Below are 26,920 nucleotides of genomic sequence, written 5' to 3' on the forward strand. Positions count from 1 at the left end.
CCTCCAGCTGCCCTGGGTCACTTACCTCCACGTCGCCACTGGCCGCCACCAGACCACGCTACCCCTCAGAGGGAACATGCAGTCTCAGCTACGTTCCCCTCAGGCCGCCTGGTACAGGCGAGTCCACGGTGGGTGACAAGCATCTTTATTCATTTTAGGGGGGGCGGTGAGCGAGAGAAACGCGGACTCGCTGTTCACTCGTCAGCGCGCTTGCTGGTTGACCGCTGCCTATGGTCTATGCCCGGACTGGGGACCAGCCTGCAGCCTTGGTGCACTGGGGCGCGTTCCAACCCAGGTTCCCGGCCAGGGCTACAGCTTCTTCGAGGAGGCAGTTTTTATTCACCCAGATGACCACAGCTGGACGCACCCCCAAGGAACACGGGGCCATGGTCCCAGGCCACGCGCCAGCCCTTCTGGCCCCTCCCAGGGATACTTCCCTCGGACCTCAGCGGCTCCCTCCTTGGACGGGTGTCCAGGTCCTGGAGTCCACGGCCCAGGCCCAGCACTGGCTCGGCGACCTCTGGCACACCACTGCCCTCTCGGCCTGTTTCCTCCTCCGCACGCGGCCCGCAGGTCTGCCTCGCCGGGTTCTCGAGCTGACGTGCAGCGACGTGCTGCAGACCTGGCGTCTGGGGCGCCCCGGGGTGCCGTGCGGTGCCCCAAGGGCCCTGGTGGGTGCAGTTCTCCGCATGGGTCAGTGGTTTCCCAAGTGGAGCCCCCTGGAACGCAGCCCGCGCCCCCAGCCCCCAGGCGATGCCGGTGCGAGCTCCCGTCCGAGGCCAGGGGGCCTGGGCCAGCGGTGTCTGAGTCAGGGTCTCTCTGAGCACAGCGCCCATTTACCCCCGGGGGCTTCTCGGGCTGGGCCTCCCCATCCCCACAGCGTCTCTGGGGCTGTGCAGTGCTTTCCCGCCCAGCCCTCCTGGAGCCACGAGGCCCGTATGATCCCACTTCACAGGAGACGGAGGCACGGACACCCCCAGGAGGCGGCAGTCGTTCGTCAGACCCCGACCGCGGGCCAGGCCTGCCATGACACGCTGGACGCGCAGACACCGGGAAAGGGACACGGGCGAGGCCAGCCAGGCCCCCCCCACAGCCTGCGAAGACCCTGGCTTCCAACCAGACTCCCTTCCAGGCCGGCGTTTTAACGTGCGTTTCCAGGGGCCTGGGTCACTGCCTCAGACGGAGACAAATACTGTGCAGCATTCATTCGGTATTAGCTGAACTGGAAGAGACGTCAATCGATTTTTGTTCACATTGTGGACTCTGCCTCACAAGTGGCTGCCTGAGGAACTCTCCCGAGGCTTGTAACCCCCACCGTGGGGTCTGAATGACGTATCTTCTGAAATACCGAGCTTCTCCGCACCTTCTCTCACTACCTTCCTATGACGCTAAGTTAGAGCTTGCCCATCACCACCTCCGCTTTCCAAAGAGACCACGGAGGCTCGGAGGTCACACGACTACGTCGGAGAATCACCTGGGTAAACACATTTATTGATATTGAACATCCAACGTGTGAGCGCCTAGATCTGACCCCCCACTCCTACGGCACCGAAATGCTGACCCCCAGGTCCTGGGGATTCCCAAGGACGGGCCGGCCCCGGAAAGTCGGAGGGCACCGGCCGCCGTGCACACGGTCGCCTCGGGGTCCGACGGGCACGCGGGGGCGGCGGGAGAACACCGAGCAGCCCGGGGTGTCTTACAGGTGCGTTTATTCATGCCAGCAAGGAAACGGCACCCCCACAACGTACAGCGTGCCCCGCGTCCCCATCTAACAGTGCTCCGAGGCGCAGCCAGCACGACGCTCCGCCGCCGGGCACTCCAGGTCCAGCTGCTCAGTGATGACCATGAGCGGGTGCGGGACTCGAACCTTTTGAAAGAAGCAAAAACACGGACCCGACTTAGGACGGACCAGCAGGACCAGGCCACCGTGCAAGCGTTAACGGGGCAGAGGCAGGACGCTCAGAGGGCTGCCTCCCTACAGGACGCCAGGGAAGGGACGGGCCTGCGGGGTCGGTTGTGCGGGCGCGCCGAAGGGGGCGGGCGGCGGGGGGCGCCGCCTCCCACGGGCGAGGAGTGGCCCCGGGTGTGCAGGCGCGGACAACTAGGTCCCGTCGCTTGGGGAACAGTGGAGGGCCGCCCTCACGTGGCGCTGGCCTTCAGGCTCGCCACAGCGCAGCGCGCCGCCCGGCCGCCTGCCTGCCCCTGTCTCCATCAGGCCCGCAAGCAGGCCTTTCACTTGGCCCATGGGGTGAGCGGTGGTTTTTAACATTCAGGCCACAAGGAGCAGAACTTGACGTTCAGAACATCCCTGTCGTGCCTTCTGTTGGGCTGACTAAAAAGTCCATTACGTTTTCTCCGTAAACTAAGAGACACACTGTTCGTGGTCACCAACACCTTGTCTGATTTGGTATTTCGAGTGTGTCAGCGTCTCCCCCGCTCCTGGCCTCCAGCGCATCAGACAGCCCCACCGCATAGTTATTTGGCCAAAACGTCAACAGTGCAAGAAACCTCGCAGCCACTTCTGACACGTTCGAGCAGTCACAGCACCTTCTCTACAGACAGTGCAATTTTTTTGGTGTGTATTAGTTGCATTTTACCTCTCTTGAAATAATAAAGAATACGCGGAAAGTGTTGTGTATCTTCTTCCATTTTCAACATTAAAGTGGTGACACAAAAATTCACCAATTTTGATGAAGTTTTTCTTTTAGGGTTTTTTTTTTTTAAGAGAAGGGAAGGGAGGGAGAAAAAGAGGGAGAAACATCAACGTGGTTGCCTCTCATGTGCCCCCTGCTGGGGACCTGGCCTGCAACCCAGGCCTGTGCCCTGACTGGGGATCGAACCAGTGACCCTTTGGTTCTGGTTCGCAGGCTGCACTCAATCCACGGAGCCACACCAGCCAGGGTGATGTTTTAAAAAAATGCACGCTGACATGACAGCTGTCACAATACAATCTAACAAAATTGTCTGGAATGCGTAGTGGACTTTTTGGTCAACACAACACGTTTACTGAACCTGTGTCTGCGTCAATTCAGGGCACTGACATGCCCCATCCTGGATCAGTACGATGGTGTTTTCATTCCCCACCCAGTTAGAAAGCGGAAATCTTACCTTTCAATGCTTTGCTTCTTTTATCTAAAATACAAAGAAGGAAAAATGGGTCACATCAATGCTTTACAAAAACCCTCAACAAAATTCACTGCAGTTCTTGGTGTCTGGCCGGCCAGCCCAGCCCGTGTGGAGCTGCCGCAGGGAGCTCCCGGAGGCCAGGAGCTCCCCGCACCTTTGTGGCCACGGAGTAGGGCCTCTCCCGCGGGTGTCCTGGGAGTGGCGAATGGCTCCCCACAGCCGCCCGGCCCAGACTCCAGGGCTGCAATTCAAAGGTTTTCCTTTCTCTCCTCTTTTTGACCCACTGATTATTAATGTGATTGAGCCCCATTGCTGCTCTGCTGAGAACCAAACAGCTACCCAGCTAAAACTTTTAACGTGAAATATCCCCAACATTCAGAATGACGGAGGAGGAGCAGCAGGACACTGGGCACCATGACTCCGCCCCATGAGGTCTAGCCTGCACTTCTTAGAGCTGAGGGCTTCCCTATGCGTTCGAAAGAACCACTGCCACACCTATGGAAAGTCACAACTCCCTGACTTCCAGGTCTTGCCCAAATTTTCCCGAAGGTCCCGTAATGTCTCATGGCTGGTGTGTGGACCCCCCCCCCCGATTTGAACGAGGGCAACTGGTGTGCGGATGGTCACGCCTAACTAAGAACCACGTCCTTCAGTGTGCACTCTGGCTCCCGCTGAAAGGGCCTCTCTTCCTGGCCTCCGGTGAGTCGGGCGTGGAAACTTACCAGCGCTCCTGATTTTGTAAATGATGAAGCTCATCAGCCCCATTCCCACCCAGATCTCCTGGTAAACCTGGGTGTAGTAGGGCTTCATGGGGACCCAGACATTCTTCACGAGGCTCTGAAACATCTGCAAAGGAACGCAGCGATGAACTTTAACATGACCGTGGTTTTAAACTGAACTGGCAAGGGATTTCCATCTGCTCACGAAGTTCACCCTATTTCCCACAATGGCACATCAGGGGTCTGTGGATGCGAGGCGTGCCCCCCGAAACCGCAGCCACACGGGCTCCGGCTCACGACTCTGGAGCCCACTCTCCCCACGACGCCCCGACGTGGCCACTGCGGCAGTCACTTCTCATCGCACTGTCCTGCTCAGAACTAGGGGCGTTTGAAGCTGCAACAGCCCTGGCTGGCGGGGCTCCGCGGGCCGCGCACTGGCCTGCGGCCTTGCGTTCAATTCCCAGTCAGGGCACCTGCCTGGGTTGCGGGCCAGGTTGCCAATTGGGGCGCGTGAGACACAACCACACATGCATGTGTCTCTCCCTCTCTCTCAAAAGAAATAAAATCTTTTAAAAAAGCAGAAGAAGAGCACGGCCAGGGCACGGGCACCCGGTGGGACCGAGACCTGGTTCGCGCTCAGCGCCCGGCCGTGCCCCGGGCTCCAGGCGCCCTGAGGTCTGACTACACGTGGGAGCGGCAGCCGCTACGGCACACCTTGTGGCGAGGACTTCATGCGCGTGTGCGCTGGAGGATTTCCTGTGCGGCAACTCACACCCCCCTCACCCCGCGTCCGTTGTCTCGGCGCTACATCCAGCGCAGTTATTAACTACAGTCGTGCTGTTATACGTGTATCTCAGTCTACAAGTCCATCCCTAAATACAGAGCAGCTTAAGACGACAAGGTCACGTCCTAAGAGCTGCAGTTATCACATGACTTATTTCATGAATAAAAATATTGAACCAATCATGGAATGTGATCGGTAAAAGCCACCCATTTCTGCATTTACACAGTTCACCTTTATGTGCAGGTCCAAACTAAGGTTTTGTTTTGGTGTTTATGGTTTACTGCAGACCCTGAACGGGACACGCACACTTTCATCTCGATGAGGAGCGTAACACCTGGCCCACTGCCCACAGTCATCCCAGCCGCCGACTGGAATCTCGAGACCCCCGTCCTTCCCATGTGGCACGAAGATGCCCCTTTGCCTCTAGTGTTGCAGTCTCACCTGACTCCGCCCTCCCCTCACCTCACCGCCCCGCCCCCCCGGGGCTGCCCAGAACCCAGAACCGGCATCTCTTCGTTGGCTCTGGTCCTCCTCCAGGGAAGCCCGGCCCTGCGATCACCACCCGTTCTTTCAGCAAACGTGACCTGAGCCTGTGGCCCGTGCGCCGAGACCCCCGGATCAGATGGAGCCTGGAGGGTGGGGCGGGTTCGGAGGGAGGCCCGGGAATGCCGGACCCCACCCCTAGCCCTGCCACGTCCCAGCTCAGTTAACCAGCCTTGGCTTCCACACCCGTAAAACACCGCTAAACACTGTGCCCACCTCCCAGGGCTGTAACAAAGACGAGTTACTCTGTGTCAGGCATTTAGTGTCTGAGGTCCTCTATGGAGCGCTTGTTCTATCCAGTGTCATGGCTGGACTAAGGAAGGGAAGGCGGCCCAGGCCATTTAGGGCCTTGGAGGCCACGATCAAGACTCCAGCTTTTAAGACTGGCACACAGATTCACCAGCATTCACGACACGCGTCCTGTGCTTTCTCTTCTGCGCTGCTCCCCGTCCCACCAGTGCGAACAGGAGCAAGCTGAGTCCGCTCTTCGCTCCTGCCCCAGGCCTGGCTTCCGGCTCTCCCCGAGGAGAACACTCACTCAGCCTGGAGCTTGGTCCTTGCAGGAGGGGCCACTCCTCCACCTGGAAGCCCTCAGTCCCTGTCCTGAGATGGTACCGGAACCAAAATGCTCTGCCAGCACGAGGCTCCAAGAAACCAACAACCTGCCTTGAGAAAGGCGCCTGGGAGGCTCTAGCAAGACCCGAGGCTGCTGGACGCCCCGACGGGCAGAGCTCAGAGGCACGGAGTGCTGGCCTCTCCTCCTTGCACCCCGCAGTTGGGGGGTGGGGGTGCTCCAGGAGACCAAGGGGTTGGAGGCCTGGGCTGTGCTGGAACCAGCGCGGCCCGCTCTGCTCCCGGCCTTGGGCGAGCCCCTGATGCTGTTGTTTCAGAAGTTTTCCCTTCTGTGAAACAGGACGCTCAGTGGGACTCAAGAGACACAAAACCCAGCCTAGTGCCTGGTGGCGTAAGGACTCGGTAACCGACTGGAGCAATAGCAGAAAGAAACCCTACGAACACCCAACTGACTGCAGTGTATCTGATGAGGATAGCCAGGACCAGAGAGCGGCTCTCAGCGAGGCCAGGTGGGGCCTCCTGAGCGAGGCTCACCGAGGATCTGAGGGGGCAAAGCAGGCAGGTGAGAAGGGACCAAGGACACGTCCGTTATCCTGATGCTTTGCTCAGGGCCCAGGTACCCCAGCGTCATCTGGTCACCTTTAATTATCCTGGTCTGCTAACCATACACTGAAAATACTCACCTTTCTCCTCCAACTTGCCCTTTAACCAAAGTTGCCATATGGGGTTGGACAAGTGACACGATCTCAGCGTTTAGTAAAGTAAGGCCCCTACTTCCTCCGCCTGAGTCCCCTCTGTCCCTCCAGGCCTCCCAGCTCTGTGTGCAGGTTTTACAGCACCGGAGGCCCATCCTACTCAAAGGTTAATTGGGTGTCCACCGTGTCCGTTGAGGGTCTGCAAACGTTTTGGCACTTTAACAGCAAACTGCTTTCAGACCGCCCCGGAGGGAACGAACGTCTGACCCCTGGCGCCCCAGGTCGGGGCTCAGAGGCCGAGTTCGACCCCGTTTTGGACCCGTTCCCCGCTCCTCCCTGGCGTACACACAGTTCAGCCTAGAGACAAGGGTGCTGCGGGAACCTGAGGGTCGCGGGCGAAGGTTCTAGACGCCGTAGGTGTTCTTCTTTGGACTATGGCTCGTCACCGGCCGCGGCGTGACCTCCGCTCGGCGGCTCAACCGCGCACGGCCGAGGACGCGCCTCATCCAAGGGGGGACATTAACCCTAACCCCTAGGCCGGCTTCTCCAATTTCGGGGACCCGAGCGGAAGAGCTCGTGCGGGGGGCGGGGCACCAAGGTCAGCGGGGGTCGAGGTGGGGCTGTCTGGGCTGGGGAGGGTCCCGCTCGCCGCCGGCTCCCTCCGCGGGCACGCTCGGGCCCGGGCCTCCGCCAGCCAGCGTCCCGTCCCGCACCGTCCCGGCTGCTCCGCGCTGAGCACCGAGTCCCGACTCCCGCACTCACCTCGTCGCAGGACCAACGGCTCAGGCCGCCCCAACGAGCACAGCCAACAATTTGGGAAGGTCACCGAAAGCGCAGGCGCCGCGCAGGGCCTGCCGGGAGGGCGGAAGGAGCGGCGGCGTCCCAGAGCCGGAACTCTCCCCAGGCCGCGCGGGTGCACCACAGCGCCCCCAGCGGCCGCTCCGATGCCGCAGGCTCGGAGGAGGAGCGCCGGGGGAGGGGCTTTGGGTGTGTGTCACAAATGGTGACTAACCGTCGGGGTTTGCCCGGGACGCGGGACTTTCAGTGCAGTGCCGAAACCGGGAAGGGCCTGGACAAAGCGGACGAATTGGTGGAGGTGAAAAAGGGACCATCTTTATTTGCTAAAACTCGAGAAGTTGAGTCCCCCATCTCTGTGGTTTTCTTGCCATTTCTCCTTGCACTGTTAACATTTTGCTCTGCATACTTTAATGCATCTATTTGGTGCCTCCTAATTCTACTCATAGCCAATATAAAGACTTCCAGAGTCTGGACCTAGCAGACACAGGCTTTGAAAACAACTGTGCCCTGGCTGGCCTGGCTCGGTGGACTGAGTACCAGGACTGTGAACAAAAGGATCCCCGATTCGATTCCCGGTCAAGGCACACGCCTGGGTTGCGGGCCAAGTCCCCAGCAGGCGGTGCGCGAGAGGCAACTGATCCGTGTTTCTCTTCCTCTCTTCTTCTCTTTTCCCCTCTCTGAAAATAAAAAAACAACCCCCCAAAACCTACTTACTATGCACAGAGAAATAAAAACAAGAACATTGTAACAAATGAAACAGGAAAACGCTTATGTGCTTTAAAAAAGAGCAAACAGAAAGCAGATGTGGTTAGCTGCAGATTAGACACTTGAAGAATTACTGAAATGTAAAATAGTTAGAAGAAACCATTCAGAAACATAGACAAAAGAGTTCAGAGAGAAGGTACAGCAAGAAAGTCCATCATACATATAACTGGAGTCTTAGAAGAAAATGAGAGATGGGGCAGAAACATTAGAAGAGAAAATGGCTGAGAATTTTCCAAAAGCGATGAAGGAAAAGCACACCAAACATTAAAAAAGCGTTATGGAAACGAAGCATGCAGGTAGATGAAAATAAATCAATACCTTAAACCTCAAAATAAAGCCACAGAAAACTAAAGAAAATGAAAAAAAATCTTACAATAACTGCCAATCTAGAATTCAGTGCATAAGGTGTTTGCCGTGTATAATGCGCACTCATCTTTTTGGCCCAAACCTTCAAGGAAAAAAAATCTTTCATTTTAATTTTTTAATTCAATTATTTATTTATATTTAGTTTTTTGTACTATAAAGGAATTTTAGCATTTCTTTTTGAACATATTATGGTATGAAAAAATTTATGTAACAAATAATTACAAAACAACAGAACAGATAAAAGATATTTTTGTAATGGGGCACAGCCAGGGTCCCCAATACCAAAGGGTATTTGTAACAGGGTCCAGAAATTGGGGTGTCCAAGAAAAATATATTCTCCCCACCCCAGGGCGGGCTGCCATGGGGGATGGGAGCCTTGACAGGGTCATTGAGAGTCATTTTGCGTGTCAATAACAGGATAGCTTCCTTCCTCATATGCAAAGAGAATTATTTTGCATATTGCCAAAGCTAATCAGGAGGTTTAAAAGACTTAATACAGAATGTAACCGGGAGAGGAGGAGGGCAGGGGCCTGCAGGAGAGACAGAGACTCAGACTCTGGGGAACAGTGTGAAGACCACGTGGGAAGGAAGAGGGGAGAAAGGACTCTTGCTGGTGGGCCAGGAGAAGGTGCCACATGGTTATGGAGTAAGAGCTGGAGATCGCGGCGACGCAGCGGAGGGTGCTGAGACCCGTGAGAGGCCTGCCGCGCCGAGCCCCGGACTTCTGTCCTTTTTCTTCTGAAGGACGGCGCCCCTGACAGGCCTGACTGGCCTCACTGGGCAAAGGGGGGAAGGCAGGTGCTGGTGGTTGTTTTAAAGGGATTTTGAGGTTTAAGGGCAACATATAGCCATTCATCAAACCTGTATAACTTTTGAATAAATAGTTCCTTTCCTTTCCACCAAACTCTGCCATTCAGAGCCATAATTCCAAGGGCGGCGGGCAAAGGACCCACAACCGAGGGACCCCGAGGAAGTGAGGCAGGAGATAGTCAGGAAGGAGGACACTCCAGAGGTGCCCCGGGAGATAAAGCACATGGATAAAGGGCGGAGACCCCGTCCTAAGTCTGGCGGTTTCTGCATCCGGAGAAGCGTTGAATCCTAGAGAATCCGGACTGCCCCTGCGCAGAAGATGCTGCCTGACCCCTGCTTCGTTATAATGAATTAGCACCGTGGGGCCCTCTTCCCCGTAGCCAATCAAGGAAAGGGAGGCCCACCCTACGGAACAAAAGTCCTCCAGCCCCTGAGTTCCGCCCTTTTTTCTTGCCCTGCTCCAGCTGCCCCTGCTGCCCCTGCGGCTGTGGCCGCGGCTGGTAGGCTCATTTCCTTTCTTCTCTGCTCCACTCTGCTCAGAGCTGGCCTGTTCCCATGTTCTGTGCGGCTTAATAAATCTGCTTTTCTTCGCTTTCTGCTATAAACTGTGTGTTTGGTTCCATTTTTTGTCCGCGATCACCAAGAACCTGGTTACCTGTGCCCACCTGTGACAGAAGGGGGGGTGTCGTTTCGGTAATAGCATCTGGGCACCCTCCCCCCGCCACGGGTCCATTTGTTTGGTAACAGTTTCAGGCACTACCCATGTGTAACACGTGTCCTTATTTTTCCCTCAAAAACTTGAGCAAAAATGTGCGTATTATACACAGCCACATAGGGGTAACCTTCCGTGAAGAGGGCTGACTTTTCAGACAAACTGCGACTTTGGGAATAATCAGGAGATGCGCAGGGGGGAAAAAAAGAAAAGTCAGCATTCGTTATTCAGGCAGAAGTAAACGCGCTCCGGTGGAAGGGTGGTTGGGGGCAGGAAGGTCAGCGAGCAAGGTCCTGCTAGCAGCTCAATCAGGTGAGGCTGCGTGCCACCTCGGGAGGCTTGCCCTTTTAGGGCAGTGGTTCTCCAAGGGTGGTTCGGGGGTTTCCACAGCCCCCAGAGAGTCAAAATTATTTTCATAATAATGGTAAAATGTGAATTGTCTTTTTCATTCAAACTTTCTCACAAGAGTCCGGTGGAGTCTCCCTGAGGCTGTGTGACTTGTGCTGTCACAGAGAATGACTACAGGAACGGGGAGGCAGACATGAAGAGACCTTTGACAATGTAAGAGTGTCACTATTCTCACACAGAAAAAACATTGTATTCATTTATTAGATTTTGTTTTTAGAGAGAGCGGGGAGGGAGAGAGAGAGGGAAAGAAGCAACGATGTACAAGAAAGAAACATCGATTGGTTGCCTCTTGCGTCCCCTGCTGGGGACCTGGCCCGCAACCCAGGCCTGTGCCCTGACTGGAACAAACTGGAGACCTTTTGGTTCACAGGCTGGCGCTCAGTCCACTGAGCCACACCAGCCAGGGGAAATTTTAAAAAAAAAATATAGTTATTTTTTCATAAAAATAATTCTCTAACATCATGTGGTTTCATTATTTTAAAGTAAAAAAACCCAACAACAAACCCAACACCATTTTTCAGCTGTAATCCCTAATCAGGGAGATGTAACCCACATAAACAAAAACTCTTCAGGGTCTCCAATTACATTAAAGAGTACAAAGGGGTCCTGACACAAGGACCAGGTCTGAGAGCCACTATCTCAGACTAAGAATGTTTCAAAATCACAGTTAGTTAGAAAACTGCTGAGGTCCGCAAACATCCAGGTCAAACTTGAAGGGCATCGTTGTAAGCTATTTCCAGACAAAGTTTTTGAACTTCCAACCTGACTTGAGATCAGTAGATTTTTAATGTCTTCAGCTGCACACATCCAATAAAAAAACACATCTTCAAAGAAAACAATGTTTAAAGACGTCACCTGTCCATCTGTCTATTCTCCCCTCCCCGCCCCCTACTGGCCATGTCAACACCTTTATTCAAAGTGCCAGATGTTGCACTTTGTGGTTGAGAAGGTCAGCAAAGACAAGTAGGAACTTGGAGCTTGGCTTCTCCTGCTTTTTGGGAAGTGCTGCTTTGGCATCAACAGCAACAGAAATTGCCATCAGTTGTTCCCCCTTTGGGTCTGCAGCTGGCGCTGCTCCCGGAATGCAAGTAAGCAAAGCCTCCAAGGGTGCAGGTGCTCAGCGGCCTTCCCGTCTGCTCTGGCCTAGATGTCTACAAGCCTGCTGAGAACTGTCCAGCTGTCTCTTTCTAAAGGAACTTTTGACAAGAATGCAAGATCAGCTGGGCTACGTGTGGAGCACCAAGACCCACTAAACCAAAGGAGAGGAGCTCGAAGCCAGTCAGCCTGTGAGGACCCAGAATACCAACTAGTGTTTGGTCAGGAAAATGGCAATTAAATGAGATAAGATCTCCAAGTGGAAGAATCATCAACACACTGTCCTTAAACTGTAGTTAAAAACTCAAAACTCAAGAGGATGGAAGGAAATAGTAACCCCAAAGCATCAATGAACATAGAAAAAGCCCTCAAGAAAATGTATGAAGTGAACCCTTTTCAGAAAAAAAGCAACTGCTACTTAAAAACATATTCATTGTGACATTAGCAAAGGACAACAGCCAGTGGTAACAGGAACATACCAGGACACACAAATGTCAGCTAGTTCCAGAGTTGTTGGGAGTGGTTTCAACACATTTTGTGATATTTGGAACATGCGCTGGACTTCATATAAAGCATGAAGTTGAAGTATTTTCTAATCAATGCTGCACTATTTGGAATAGTCAGAATACATGGCCCAGAGCTCATAATAGTCGGGTGGCCAGAAGTCCGTATTTTTTTTTCTGTAACATAAGACACATTTTTCATTTCCACCAATAACTTTATTGATTTGGATATTTTGAGTATGTCGGCTGTCTCTTGAGTGGTGTAACATTGATTGTTCTCAATTAATGTCTTAATGTGATCGCTACTAACTTCAACCTGACCATGGAGCAACATCCAGCAAGAAATCTCCAGCATGAAACTTCGCAACCCTCTTTTGGTATGTTTGATCAGTCACAGTACCTCCTCCATATGCTGCACAAACCTTTTGTTGCATTTGTTTTTTACCTTTCTTGAAATAATAAAGGATAATATGCTGAAAACATTGCATATTTTCTCCCATCTTTAATATTGAATGGCTATACAAAAATTAACCAATTTTGACTTTTCTTTAAAAAGAGTTTATTTTTAGAGAGGTAGAGGGAGAGAGGAAAACATCAATGTGTGGTTGCACCTCACACGCCCCCTACTGGGGACCTGGCCTGCAACCCAAGCATGTGCCCTACCCTGGGAATCATACCGGTGACCTTCTGGTTCACAGGCCAGCGCTCAATCCACTAAGCCACACGAGCCAGGGCTTGACTTTTTTTTTAATGCATGCTGATATGACACCACAATACGTCACCATACAATGGTAACAAAATTGTTTTGAATGAAGGTAAAGACAACTAATTGCTACAAGAGCCATCATATGGAAAAATGAACGTTTAGGCCAACCCAATGTTAGTGGTGTGGCCAGGATTCAGACCTGAGACTCCCAGCTCGGTCCCGTACTGGGCTAATTTTTTTTTTTTTTTTTTGGTGAGACACCAGTAGGTCAAGCCTGCCTAGCCTGACTTACGCTGGTTTCTTGAGCTAACCTATTTGGGCACTTTGGGGGCATATTCCAGCCCTTAACTGATTGGACATCACACTGTTGGTCCCGAAGATTCTTTCACACGGCTCTTCCCTGAAGGCGCCCCACGGTGCCAGACAATGCACTAGGCACCGACAGTATGACAGGAGAGCTGGCAGTCGCCTCCCTTCCTTTGTACACCTTTGCAGGATTTTCCCTCTGCCTCTCCCTTCACACTGTTTCCTAGGGTTCTCTCCTCCACCTTCCTCCATTCGTCTAGCTTGGTCTGGACTACTTCAGCGGCTCAGCAAAACCACCGTCGATCTGCCGACGACCTCCAAATCTGTGCCTCTCACCCCCTTGCCTAACAGTGGGTAGGGCGGTGCACCTGAGACGCACGTGGAGGAAGGAGGATGAATTTCATTTATTTATGTTCTGGCCCCAGAGAACTTCCAGATCCTCCACTCAGCCATCGCGGATGCCGGCATCCAGGCCTCCGCCCACGAGCCCCTCCTCCGTGCTCCCCCGAGTCCTCTCCGGTCCGGTTCTTCCCCGGTTGTCCCTCCGGCGCCCACCTAGGTGTTGTTTTGTTCAAGAGGCCTTTCCTGACCTTCTCCTTGCTCCTCGCCACCAACTTAGGTGCACAGTGTTCCAGTTTTGCAGCCACGAGAAGCACAAGTCTCTTCTTTGGTTTGCTTTCCGCCTCCGCACCCTGAGCTGCGTCCCTGCTGTACCCTGCGGCCCTGCACCGGGCCAGGCACACAGGCGGTGCCCCATAAGTGCTGTGCACCGCGGCCTGGAGCCTCACGCGGCAACCCCCAAAGGGAGAAGGCGGAAACTCGAGGCCTGGTCTTGCTCGTCGGGTCCATTGACACGTTGCCTCAGCCCCGAGGGCGGAGGGGCCCGCCAGTCTGCCTCCGGGACCGCAGTCCCGCGGCCCAGGTCCCTGCGCGGGGAGGCGCGAGCCGAGCTCCCGGCAGTCCTAGCGCGCTGCACGAGGCGCAGGCAGCGGGCGCTAGTGCGCTCTGATTGGAGGGCCCCTAGCAGGGCGGAGCCTCCGGCCGCAGGGGGCGTGAGCGCGTGGACGGTGCGTGGCGTGCCGGCCGACGCCAGTTCCCGCCGCTTGGTCGGGCGGTTGAGGCGGTGCCGCCGGCGGGCTGCGACCATGTTGCGCAAGCTCACCGTCGACCAGATCAACGACTGGTTCACCATCGGCAAGACTGTGACCGATGTTGAGCTGCTGGGCTCGCCGCCCGCCTTCCCGGCAGAGGCGGCCAGGGACGAGGCCCAGCGCGGCGATGGGGCCGCTGGCGCCCGCCTCGTCACTCCAGCCCCCGGCAGGGCCCAGGCCCAGGCCCAGACGCGCCAGGCGGCGCCCTGGAGGTAGGAGCCGGGCGAGCTGCGGGGAGGTGCGGGGCCTGGACCCCTGGGGCTGGACCCCATGGCGCGCCCCTGGCCCCCGCCGGCTACCCAGGCTCGCCTCTCCCGAGCAGAGGCGCGTTCGAGTTTCCTATTAATAGTTAGAGCAGTTTAGGGCGCTCGGAAAACTGAACGGAAGGTCCGGGTGCCGGTACCCTTCCTCCCTCAGCGAGTCCCCGCTGGTAGCACTGGGCTGGAGTGCGCTGCGTTTGTCGCAGCGGGCGGGCCGGTGTGGGTGCGTTGCCGATACCCGAAGCCCGAGGCCGCGGTGCGGGCTCACTGTTGGCGTCGGTGCGCCGGGCGGCGCGGTTGCCGGGCCCTGGAAGTCCTGCGCCGCCGGGCCCCCCCCCCCCGCCGCCGGCCGCCGCGGCCCCGTTGCGCTGCTCTCTCGTGTTGCGTGGTCCGGGACGTCTGGGGGCGGAACCTCCGGCCGGCAGCCTTTGCACACCCGCGGCCTTCCCTTAGCGGCGGGCGGTTAAGGTTCCTCCGCGTCTGCTCTGGCCGCAGAGCTGCTGGGCTGCCCCAAAAGTCTGTTGCGTGTTTCCCGCACGATGGCGCTAGTAGCGCTCGGTTGTCTGGAGCTTCATTAGAAACAATCCTGTTAGACGGTATTGTGACGGTGGTCACGTCAGCGCGCATTAAAACAAAACATAAAAATTGGCGACTTTTTGTGCAGCCATTTTATTATTGAAGACAGAAGAAGGTACGGGACATTTTTGGTGTATTATGGTTTTTTATTTCAAGAAAGTTTAAAACCGAACTGAAACGCGAAAAAAAACTGTGCCGTGTGTAGAGAAGGCGCTGTGACTGACAGAACGCTCAAAAGTGCGAGGTGTCTCGGCATTGCTGACATTTTGGCCAAATAGCCCTTTGCCGTGGGGCTGTCTGATGCCCTGGAAGGTGTTGAGCAGCTCCCCGGCCTCCACCCACTAGACACCAATAGTCGGGAGAGTCAAAATATCCAAATCAGCAATTTTATTGAAAATGAAAAACAGGTCCTTTATTTTATGGAGAAAACGTAACGGACTTTTTGGCCAACCCAGCACTTCTTTTGTAAGCGCTCAGTAACACCCTGGGCCTGACCTACCGCGGCCTGCCGGCCCGTCCCCCTGCTGAAGGGGAGCCTGGCACCCAGGTGTTGGCGATGAGGAGCAAGGCCGCCGTGGGCCCGTGGCCGCGGGGCCAGAAGCCTTCAGTGCAGTTGGGTACCCACCGAGGAGCATTGCACGCGGGATGTTCAGCTGTGCTCACGCTCCGCCTCCCGCTGTTCTTTGACGTAAGTACAGCAGCTGCTGTCAGGTGCGCTGTCCAAGTGATTTTGGTGGAAAGAAGGGGAGAAGACACCTTCCGTTTTTAGAAGACCCAGATCCCGGGGGCAGAACACCTGATCCCTGGGCAGAGGCCAGCGTGCAGCGCCTCTGGCTGCGGGGTCTGCGCTCGGACGGCCCCCCACCCCCAAGCTCAGAGCCCTGTACGGTGGTTGTTAATTTTGTTAAGTTGATCTTGTTTGTTGCTCTCTCTGATCTCGTGGGTCAGGTTTTCATGCCCCTCTCAAGCCTTTGCAGAGCCGAGTGCAACTGGGGATATTTGGTAAATGCTTTCTTGGAGGCCGGAGGGGACAGAGACGCCCTTGTGAGCCTGCGAGCGGCGGTTTGGCCCCTGCTTCGTGCACCGTTTCCTCGGGTTGCTCTGCCGGTGACCTGCAGATTGCCCTTCTTCCCCCCCCCCCCGGCCCCGCCCTGGCTCCCAGACGTGGGCGGCCGTACAGTGTGCTTTTACAGAGCTCACTGCATGTGAGGTTGAAAGTAGGTTATTGTGAACCTTGTCAGAAATTGAAAGTATGGATTTAAACATCCTTTTAACTGCTAACGACCAGTTTTTAAAATGTCCAGTTCTTTATGGACTGAAACTGGTAAAATCAATGTAAATGATATTACAGAGTAATGAAAAGACAAAATACACACCCTATTATAAAAATCGTTACAGTCAACATAGGCAAAGTTAATTTGTAAAACTGCCTTGGGGGTTTCAACCTCTGCAGCTAACTAGTGGCAGGCAAACAGGTTGACATTTGTCTGTTTCAGAGTAATCCTCCGCCTGAAAGTGCCCTCCTTGACCCTTGATGTTAGGGTGGCCGGTGGCCTGGGCCGTGGAAGAATTCACCAGAGAAGGAAGTGCAGAGAACAAAGTTTTAAAAGAGAGGCAAAGAGCTGGGCGTGGAAGTGCGCCGGCCTGGGGCAAGGGGGCCGTGAGTGCTCACGGGGTCAGGAAAGAGGTGGGGGCTGCAGCGGGGTGGTCACTGCGAGCAGTGCCGGAGCCGGAGCTTGGAGGCTGACTCGGCCGCCTCAGCTTGTTCGCTGTTGTCTGGGGGTCCAGGGTCGGGGAGCTCCTCTCTGGCATGTCCTGTCTGTAAGTTTCGAAGCACCCGCATAGCGGGTGCTCTGAGTAAGCTTCCAGGTCCTGGGACCAGGGGCTCAGAGAAGCAGCAGTTCAGGGTGCCCGACGGGCTCGAGGGGAGGGCGCCGGTGCCGGCGAGGAGGGCCGCCAGGGCTTTCTGCCCCCTCCTACCACGTGCACGTGTGATGCCAGGGGCTCTGGCATGTGGAAGGCCCACAGCTCACTGCAGCGCTGGTATTTAGTCCTCGAAGCAACCCCTTGAGGTTGGTGGCATTTTTGATTACAGATGAGAAAAAAGACCTGGGTGGCAACGTGACTCGCTCGGCTTTCGCAGTAAATGGTCGTGGGAGGCAGAATGACCCCAACATCTGTCCCTGAACTTGTAAATGTGTGACAGACACAGGGATTTTGCAGGTGTGACTGAGGTTACAGACCCTACAGCAGGGAGTGTGCTGGCTGGGGCGTGGGCTGATGGCGAGCAAGGAGGCGGGGCCTCTGGCCCACAGCCGTGGGGCAGTGAGTTCGGCCGACAGCCTGGACGGGCATCCAGCAGGGGATGCAGCCCTGCTGGCTCTTGGACGTTGGCCTTGTGGGACCCTAAGCAGAGGACTCAGCGGCGTTCACCTGGGTTCCTGAGTTGCAGAAACAGAGATGATAAATTTCTGTTTTTTAAAAAATCCTTAACCTGAGGACATGCTTATTTTTAGAGGGAGGGAAAGGGAGGGAGAGAGGAGGATAGAATCGTCAATGTGAGAGAGGAACATTGGTTGGTTGCCTTCCGTACGCACCGTGACTGGGAATCGAGCCTGCAACCTTTGGTTTATGGGATGGCACGCCAGCCAGCAGAGCCACACTGGCCAGGGCAGATTTCAGTCGTTTTCAACTGCTGACTCTGCGGTTCGGCACGCCTCGGAGGTATAGCGGGTTGTGTTCCAGACCACCACAGCGAAGCAAATACCGCAGTAAAGTGAGGCATGTGGATTTTTTTGGTCTCCCGGTGCCTGTAAAGGTGTTTGCACTCTACTGTAGTCTATTAAGTGTGCAGTAGCACTGTGTCTAAAACTGTGCGCACACCTTCACTAACAATGCCAACCGTCACCTGCGCCTGCGGGCAGGCGGCTTCCGCAGACACGCTCCGTGCCGGGTTGCCCCGCCTTCGGTTTCTACAGAGCACAGTGTTACCGGGAGGCCTCCTGCCGCGAGGGATGCCTGTAACGTGTTCTGGGGCAGCAGGAAGCCAGACTCCGGGCGAGCTCATGCAGGAGGGCGGCCCCAAGGTCGGTGCCTGCCGTGGCTGTGTCTTTTCAGGAGGAAGAGCTGTGAGTGGAGTTTTGATGGCGAGACCAGGGTTGACGGGGCGGGGGGGCGGGGGGGGGAAGGCCGGCTTCCCAAGCAGAGGCCGTCCCAGTGTGGGCCAGGCTTGCGAGGGACGGCCACTCACGCGGCGAGACCCAGGGCGTCGCGTGCCGGGGGCGCAGCTGGTGAGGGGGCCAGCAGGGCGGCTTCGTGGGGTTCGTGCGCAGTGGCCACAAGCAGTGAAAACAAGAGCAGCGGCTCCAGGCGGGGCCCCAAGCGGGTCAAGGAGGCTAGTCCTGGGAGGTGCACGTGCAGCGTCTGCGGCCCCTGTGGCCTCGATGTGAGCGTCTCCCTGAGGAGTGGCCTGCGTCCCTGGTGGCAGACAGGGCGCTGGGAGGGCATCGCCAAGGGCGGGGAGGAGTGGAGTGGTGTGTAAGTTGCGTGTTTGGTGCTGTCTGGACCCGACTGTCCTTGCTCCCGATGGCGCTGCGTGTACCTGTGCGCTGGCCATGGAGCGAGCTCCCTGCACGCGGCGGGGAACCTCGGTAGCTGGCTGAGCGGTTTTCCCCCAGTGCCGTCGGGCATGCGGGCTGCTGCCCTCAGCTGTGGCTGGAGCTCATGGCGCCCATGGCTCTGGCTGCGGCTCTTAGCGCGCCCTGGGGCGGGCTCCCGGCTCCAAGGCTCACGCTGCCTCCGGGCGCAGGAGGCTCTCACTTAGTTTTCTTTGGAGGGCTTTCAAATTGCCATCGTCTGGTGCTCGCTCTCACCCAGTTGTTAAAAAAAATTATGTATTGATTTGAGAGACATCGATTTGTTTTCCACTTAGTTATGCTTATCTGGGTTGCCCCTCCTACAGGCCCTGCCCGGGGACCGAGCCCGCAGCCTTGGCGTGTCAGGGCCAGGCTCCCACCAGCTGGGCTGCCTGGCTGGGGCCAGTTTTCTTTCTTCTTAATTCCACTCTCCCAGGCTGGCCCCATGCAGTGGGGCCTGCAGAGACCCCCCTGCCCTCCTCGGCGCGCCCTGCCGTGAGCTGCTTGCCTGCTGCTTTACGCCCAGTGACCCGGGCAGTCTGCCTGGCGGGCGAGGGAAGTCCCTGTTGGTAGCTGCGGAAGTCAAGGGTCAGGCAGGTTTAAACGCCCGGCTTGCACAGGCCTGTCAGGGCGTGGCGTGGGGCCGTTCCCGCAGGGCAGGTGGGCCCCCGCTGGCCTGTGCCCTGCCGACCGCGGGCCTTGCACAGACGCCAGCGTGTGTGCTTGTATTGCCCTCCAGGGGTTTGATTTTCTGTCCACTTTGAAGGGCATGTTTTCTTAAATTTTTAAAAAGGATTTCATTTATTTTTAGAGAGAAGGTAAGAGAAGGAGAGAGGGAGGGAGAGAAACATCAGTGTGTGGCTGCCTCTCACACACCCGCCACCAGGGGCCCGGCCGGCAGCCCAGGCACATGCCCTGACTGGGAATCAGACCAGCGACCCTTTGGTTCGCAGACCAGTGCTCAGTCCACTGAGCCACACCAGCCGGGACTGGTTTGTAGATTTTTCTAGAAACAACTATAGTTGTAAATTATACCAGTACTGTTACAGGAAACGTGGTTGGTAGGTTATCGCCAAAGCCACATGAGGTAGAAGCTCAGGAAGAGCACCAGCACTCCGTTTTCCGCCCCGTCTTCCAGTCTGAGTTAGGCTTGATGCCTGCGCTGTGGTGGCTTAGAGAGGTGCGGGCTCCTTCGCATCCTGACTCGCGGGGTGACAACAGTCCTTCCTTCAGCCACTGTGAGCTTTTCGATAAGAGTTACTTTAAAAGATGCCCCTGTGAGGCCGCGGAGGAGGACGGCTCGGCCATTCCTGCTGCCCCTGGCAGTTGGCGGTGCTGTGGGCTCCTCCTGGTGCCCCGCTTCCTGGAAGACCCCGGGTGGGCGCCAGGTCTGCTGGGTTTCATGGACAGCGCCCCTATTCTCGTGACAACAAGGGTTTTGGTTTCACCCTTGAGGCGATGCTGCCGAAGCCCTCGTTTGCTCTGTCCTTGTGCGGCACGAGGAGCAGCCGTGCCCTTTTGCCGCTGCCTCTCCCGCAGACGGTTTCCACCCCGGAACCTGGCGGAGCAGGCATCGCAGTGATGGCTGTGCCACAGAAACGGGAGGAGGAGGGCACGGGACTGAGCGGCGTCTTCGTTCCAGCTGCGCCTCGGGCTCTTCCTTTCCCTGTTCTTGTTGAACCCTGGTCAGCTTGACGCCATTTATGGCACAGCCAGGAGTGAGGACCGGGTGCTGCCTGTTCACCTGGTGTGCAGGGAGACCCAGGGCGGGAGGGGTTTTCTGGGAAGGTGTATTTTGTTCCAATCTTGAGGATTTTCCTTTTAGGTGAACCTCCCCCAGTCTCCAAATATAAAGTTATAGACATGAGGTTTTCTGGAATTACCTTTAAGAGTGGTAAAGCTCTAAGCCCTGGTTGGTGGGGCTCAGTGGACTGAGTGCCGGCCTGCAAACCAAGGGTTCGCTGGTTCAATTCCCAGTCAGGGCACAGGCCTGGGTTGCGGGCCAGGTCCCTGGTTGGGGGTGTGTGAGAGGCGGCCACACGTTGACGTTTCTCTCCTGCTCTTTCTCCTCTCTTCCCCTCTCTCTAAAAATAAATGAATAACATCTTTAAAAAAAACTTTAAAAACATGGTAAAGCTTTAGCACTTTATCATACAAATAAATATGGCCAATGAATAGTTTCTTACTTTAATGAGATTATGAAATGTAAATTTAGGTGTTAAATATTTTGTTGCTTTAAACGATCATAATATTGTTTTAAAGTGCACATCAGCATTGCTTTCTTTGAGAGCAGCAGCTACTAATGTTAAGCCAGGCTCTCCTTTTTTTACCGACATAACATAGAGCTATGTTTTCATACTTTCCCTTAGTTTAGTTGAGATTAAAAGTGGATGTGAGTGTCAGGGCGAAGCTTTGTCTTCACCCGGGTCCTGCCTGTCGCTGTTCCCCCCCCGCCCCCCATGGGGATGCTCTGGGGACACTGAGCGTCAGAGAACGGGACTCTCACATTGTGTTCTCTACACAGTTTCCTTTTAGAATCAAAGTCACGGTAAATGTCCAAGTTTCACATTGAATTTGTCAAATTCCACACTAAGTAAATGCTTTAGTTCCTGTGAGATCCTTTGAGGTATAAGAAAATACTTAAAAATATTTTTTCAAAGTATTTAGGAAACAGTTTTTAAGAAACATTGCATTTTTAGAGAGGTTCAGAAAGAAACCCCATTTAAGAGAGGACATGTCCACAGGGATTTTTACCTTCTGACCGTGCTGCGAAGAGATTAGCACCGCCGCGCCGCCTTTCCTCTCCCTTGACGCGGAGACGGCTCAGGGCGCCGGGCGGTGCTGCGGCAGGTCCCACGTGCTGGGCGCAGACGCCGGGGGCCTGTTCTCCGTCTTTCGGTCCACGTAGCTGGAAATGGTGGGAATCTCGTCCTTGTCCGAGCTCCGGGCGTGGTCCCCGGGGCACGCGGGGTGAGCGGGGCCCCCCGCGGCCAGGCCCCCTGGCTGCCCGCCGTTCTCAGGGCTGCCCAGGGCATCTTCGAGAACCTGCTTGAAGATGTAGACGATTTCCCAGGGCAGCACATCATTTTCTGCCAGAACTTCTCGAAATCTAGGGGGAAAGCAGTAAGGAGTGTGCATTACAAAAGATTTCTTTGGCCGTTTCCCTTTATCTCCAACATGCAGCCAGTGCGATGGGATGGTATGGCCGTTCCCAGCCTTCTGCGTGACCTGCACTTTGCTTTACCCTTCTGCACTGAATGTGATTTGAAAACATGTCCTCGCCAGCAAGACATCCACAGATGTTCTGTCCGGCCTCCCCGTAGGTGTGTTGGTTGCTGGGAATTTGATACGTACGATCAGAGACCATACGAGAGCCCTGGCTGGTGGGGCTCCGTGGGCTGAGTTCCGGCTTGTGAACTGGAAGGCTGCCCGTTCAGCTCCCTGTCAGGCACATGCTGGGTTGGGGGACCTGGTTGGGGGACCTGAGAGAGGCAACCTGTTTCTCTCTCACACTGACGTTTCTCTCCCTCTCTCTCCCCCTCCCCTCCCTCTAAAAGTAAACAAAGTCTTTTTTTAAAAAATAAAAAATAAGAGTTTCTGTGGCAGTCTGGTGTCTAGTGTGAACACAGCGCTTGGACTGGCCGGTGCCCCCGCCCCGGAGAAGGCCGGCCCCTACCTGCTGAGCACGGCCCCCGCCTGGCAGGGCCGCAGCTGCGCGCACAGAGCTTCAAGCTGCCCTTGCGCGGTGGCGGGGATGGCTGTGCGGGGGATCTGGCGGTCTCGCAGCCTGCTGTCATCCACACCTGTTTCTTTCCCGTTTTGCTCATCTGCGATCTCTTGTACGCGTCTCTCTCTCTCCTTTAGATGCCATTGTAATTCCCGAAGCAGCATCTTTGTCGCTGCCTCTGAGCCAGGGCGGCGGTTGGGTCTGTAGGAATTGTATTTGGGCCATTTTGTCCAGCCAAAAAGTGGCATTTTTAGCCTGTGGAAATAGTCTTACTTGTTTATTTGCATAAAATGTTATGGTTCTGATGAGCAGATATTTGTTTCTTCGTAATAAATTTGCCAAAAAAAGTGTGTTTTTCACTAGTTAGATATACAGGTCAAAGTCAGATTAGAACATGGATGAAAGTCTTTTAAAATTTCTAAGTAGGTCAGTGCCAAAAACCGCCTTTGAAAACACGTTTATGTAGCTAAGCAGAAATATACAAAGTTAGAGATAATGTGCAGATTGAACATTTTCTGAAAGTAACACTTGCTATGAAAAGTAAGACTTGCTATTGAAAGTTCTTGCTACTAAAAAACATTTAACATACTAACATAAAGTGCAGCCTAGAGACATGGCTTCCCTTCGGTTTTGCACGGAAAAGGATGAAAGCGCACCTGTTAGGTCGGGGGTCCGATGTGGTGGTGTTGCCAGATCACCTGCGTCGGTGCCGGGGCCTGTGGACTTGGGCAGGTCTGCTGCGCCCGGCTGCGTGCCTCCTGTTGATGAGCAGCCTCCTCATTTATCCCTCATTTACACCCGAAACCGTGTTTGAAATACACACCCTCTGGGGGAGGAGCGAGGCTGCGATGTCCTCGGCAGGGGGAAGGCTCCTGGCTCACCTGCGGGCAGGCTGGGAGAGCCCGCAGCAGGACCCGTCGCCGAGGCCTCACAGGCGCCCTGGGCCTCTGGAGGTGGCGCGGCCACCTGACGAGGCAATGGCGGCTGTGGGTGCGGGGCCCCATGCGCCAGTGTTTGGGGGGGGCGAAGTGAACGGCGCCCCGTGGCTGTGCTCCGGCGACGGGTGGGCGGTCACCTGCCGCGCTGCCTGCTGCGCGTGCTGTGGGTCTCTGGCCAGAGCCGTGTTTTTGTGCTCTGGACTCTAAAAATAACCCTGCTGCTTTGATTCTTCAGCTTAACCTCCCCGCCTCTTGGAGGCCAGGTCACTGTCCTCTCCAATGAGAGCAGGGAAAAGAGACGCGGCCTGACTGTTGGCGAAACACAGGTCCTGCGGAGGCGCCTTCTTGCCGCAGTGGCCAGGCAGCGGCGCTGACGTCGGCGTGTGTTGGCTGGCGGGTAAGCGGACACCTGTGCTCGTGTTCCGCTCCGGGCAGCAGCGGCTTGTGCGTGTGGGCCAGTCCTGGGGCTCGGTAACGTCAAGTGCTCCCTGTCGTCTCTTTGGAAATGTGGTGTTCGGGTAGCAACAGACGAAGGCAGGAGGGCCTGGACCTGGAGCACAGAATTGAGTGCAGAAGGTCGCCTCTGTGTCAGGCAGCCGCTGGGTCCTGGGCGGCCTGGGCTGCTGCTCAGGCTTGCGGAGGGCTGATGGGCCTTTCACGCCCCCGGTCTGGGTTACTCGACTGCACAGTGGCTTTTCCACCTGTGACATTTCAGACTTTCTCTCCTGCCTTTGCCTCCCAGCGAACCGTGAAGCACAGGCATGGTTCCCCGTCAGACTCGCGTGTCGTGCGTGACGGACAGTAACGTGCGTGGCCGCTCGCAGGGCAGAGCATGCCAGGCGTTGGGCTTCACTGCTGCCAGCGGCGGGGCGGGGGGGGGCGCGTTCCCGTCACCGGGCGTGTGGTGCTCTGAACGCTTATCCTGACGGAGCTGTCCTGTCGCATTTGCCGCTGCAGAACGACGAACCGGGCCCCTTCCTCCTCTGCATGGTCTCCTTGGATTGCTGCTGTTTTTACGTTTGCCTCGGAAGGTGGCGTCTGGGGACGTGCTGGATGTGGAGCAAACACGGGATATCTGTGCTCCGCCCAGAGCACGTCTTTGTCCCGGCCAGGCCTGACCGCCTGGCCCGCGCCTTGCCCTCTGTCCCTTCTTCAGCCTGCCCTGGCGGTGTCTCCTGAGACACTTGCTCTGTCTTTCCCGTGGACCTGCGCTCCAGCCCTCTCTTCCCGGGCCCAGGTCCCTGTCTTCTCCTGTCTGTGTGAAAACATCTCCGTGCCGTCCTTGGCTGTCCCCTTGGCCTCCGGCGCGTGTCTCTGCTGTCACACTCAGAGGGCCATGGGGCTGCGATTCTGTTCTCCCCTCGCCCTGTCTCCTGGTCCTTTCTGATGAGCTGTCCACTGCAGGGGTCGGCTCCTCGGTGCCCGGCCGGCGTCCTTGCTGTACCATGGCCTGGACGCTGGCGCGGGTGGGGGTGCAGCAGCGAGCAGCACAGACCCACCTGCTCGTGGGCAGACCAGCGCCCGCGCAGGGTGACCTGGCAAGGACAGCAGCGTCCGTGGGGGTTGCCCATTGATGGGCCACTGCCACCCGGCCGGCTTCCAGCTGCCTCCCCGCTCCACCCGACGTGCTCACGCCTCTCGCCACAGAGACTTTGAGTCCGGCTCCTCGGAGCGGCTCCCCCCGCCTCGGCCCACGTGCGGGCGCCTCCCTTTGACCTTCCTAGGACCAGTCAGCTTTCCGGTGCTGAGGGCGTGCTCCGTGTGTGATCGCCCGTTTTATGACTTGTCCTGTCTCCTGAGAGCGCCAGGCTGACACAGGGCCCACGTGTCATTCTCTGATTGCGGTGGCTCCCCCCACCCCCGCCCCTCACCCACCCCGGGCACTTGTGGGTGAGGAGGGGACGCGCTTTCGCAGTAACCCTTCCCGTGTATCTGCATACCCAGGATAACCCTCGATTTCCATCAGATGCTGGTAAGTTGAAGGAGTGCATTGTGCCTAACGAACTGCAACCTCATCAGGGTATTTGACGTGGCAGACATACAGCTCAGGCTGTGAAACCAGCAGGTCAGCTTCCTTCAGGTTCTTGTCATGGTTTTAGGCTCCATCTTGTTAGCTGAATAGTGCACAGTTTTACGACTCGACGTGAAACAGGACCGTGGCATTCATCCTGTGCGAGTGTGCGCGCGTATACACTTGTGGGCTGTGTAAGGAAGTGCGCAAGGAGAGGAACGTGGCGGGGCCGGTGGGGCAGGCGCCGCGTGGCCGGCTCTCCGCCGGCGCCTCTGGCCTGTGCGGGCAGGGGCGCTGAGGGCCCTCGGAGGGGCCTCGCTGCACGGAGACGGGCGTCCTTCTGTTTTTCCCTCGGCTGCTGAGTGGGAGATCCTGGATTATTGGTTCTTTCCGGGCTATTAAGGACGCAGTTGATGTCTGAGGAGAAACTCTGACGTTGGGTGTCTTCCCATCGTTGTGCCCTCTTTAAACCGCTCTGACCGCAGCGCACCAACACGCGCGCTCGTGGAGCCAGGGCCCCCGCCGGGCCCGCGGGCCCTTCTGTGCGCTTCCCGTGACCTTTCGTCTTCTTGGTGGTAGTGAGTTTTCAATTATACTTTAAGTTTACGGATCCTTTCTTTTGGCGTTTCCTTTTTGCGTTCTTGTGTAAGAAGGCCTTCTCTGCTCTTACAGTTTTAACCTCCAGAACAACAGTAGCTTCCTAGGCTTAAACATGTAAGCGCCTTGGTGTTGGCTTGGCGTTGACCCGAGGCTGGTGTGGGATTGGTGTGAGGGGTGGCGGTCAGGCTCTTGTCCCCAGGTCAGGTGGCCAGTAGGCAAAGTATGTGGGCGTTGCTCCAGCTGGGAGGCTGCCTGGGGCGTCCTGGGCCCTGGGACCGTGGGAGCGCGGCGCTGGCCGACCCGGCTGGGGTGCCGCTGGCCAGCCTCGGTCAGGCTCAGGCCCCGCCAGCCTCTGGGCTGTGGTGTCAGCTCCCCGGGCCGTCCTGCGCTGTGGGGTTCCACGGAGCCACCCGAAGCTCTGCTCTCCACGGCGGATCCCGGCCGGCCCGGCCCTGAAACAGCCGCTCGGTCCGCGGGTGCCGCCCCTGGGCTTTCCCGTCCGGGCCTGTGGCCTTGCTCTGCCTTGTGCTCTGCGCCTGCTTCTGCCCACCTGCCTCCGGGCACTGCAGCGGGAGGATGGGGACCAGACTGAGGGGGGCTGGTCCCGCCTCTCAGTGCCTGCTGCCCCTGGAGCAGGGAGGAGGCAGGGAAAACCCCCAAATGGGGGACTGCCCCGTTTTGAGCATTGGGAACCCCTTCCCTGCCCTCGAGGCACAGCGCCTGGGCTGTGGGGGGTGCAGGCCGGGGCGTGCGGAGGCCAGGGGCGGCGACCTCGCTGCTGGCGGCTGGTGCCTGCCCCCTGGTCCGTCCCCCAGCCAGCCTGTGTTGGGCACCTGCAGAGCCCTCAGAGAGCCGTGGGGGCTGTCCGGGGCTGCAGCCTCATCCTGTGGGCAGGCGCTCAGGTATGTGTCCTTACCTGCGCTCACGGGCTGGCCCCTGGCAGCCAGCCTTGACCCCTCTCTGCTTTTTGTTCCCAGGTCTGACGCGCCCACACGGTCTGTGGGTGCCAGCTCCCCGCTGCCATGCTCCTCTGAGCCACGCGGACCCCCGTCAGCAATGACACCCCATAGGTGGTCTCCCTGTGTCCGCTGCCGGTGCCCCATCACCCCGCTC

At 56.6% G+C, this 26,920-nt stretch overlaps 3 protein-coding genes across 3 annotated transcripts in view; 1 reads left to right on the forward strand and 2 right to left on the reverse strand.

The window, feature by feature from the left end:
* Nucleotides 1–1,692: 1,692 nt before the first annotated feature.
* ATP5MJ (ATP synthase membrane subunit j) lies at nucleotides 1,693–7,310 on the reverse strand. Its single transcript, XM_054567775.1, has 4 exons — nucleotides 7,203–7,310; nucleotides 3,849–3,972; nucleotides 3,109–3,132; nucleotides 1,693–1,867 (listed from the first exon to the last, which is right to left on the reverse strand). The coding sequence occupies exons 2-4, from the start codon at nucleotides 3,970–3,972 to the stop codon at nucleotides 1,833–1,835; spliced, it is 183 nt and encodes a 60-aa protein (XP_054423750.1). The 5' UTR covers nucleotides 7,203–7,310; the 3' UTR covers nucleotides 1,693–1,832.
* Nucleotides 7,311–14,054: 6,744 nt separating this feature from the next.
* TDRD9 (tudor domain containing 9) overlaps nucleotides 14,055–26,920 on the forward strand; it is a 61,279-nt gene continuing 48,413 nt past the window's right edge. The window contains 2 exon segments of the mRNA XM_054567683.1: nucleotides 14,055–14,272; nucleotides 18,200–18,211. Coding sequence (XP_054423658.1) covers nucleotides 14,055–14,272; nucleotides 18,200–18,211 — 230 coding nt within the window.
* RD3L (RD3 like) lies at nucleotides 21,355–22,506 on the reverse strand. Its single transcript, XM_054567655.1, has 2 exons — nucleotides 22,208–22,506; nucleotides 21,355–21,640 (listed from the first exon to the last, which is right to left on the reverse strand). Exons 1-2 carry the CDS (start codon nucleotides 22,504–22,506, stop codon nucleotides 21,355–21,357), a joined length of 585 nt encoding a protein of 194 aa, XP_054423630.1.

This window comes from Pteronotus mesoamericanus, unplaced genomic scaffold (genome assembly GCF_021234165.1).
Source record: "Pteronotus mesoamericanus isolate MK-2021 breed Mesoamerican mustached bat unplaced genomic scaffold, CSHL_Meso_final contig_192, whole genome shotgun sequence".
NCBI lineage: Eukaryota > Metazoa > Chordata > Mammalia > Chiroptera > Mormoopidae > Pteronotus > Pteronotus mesoamericanus.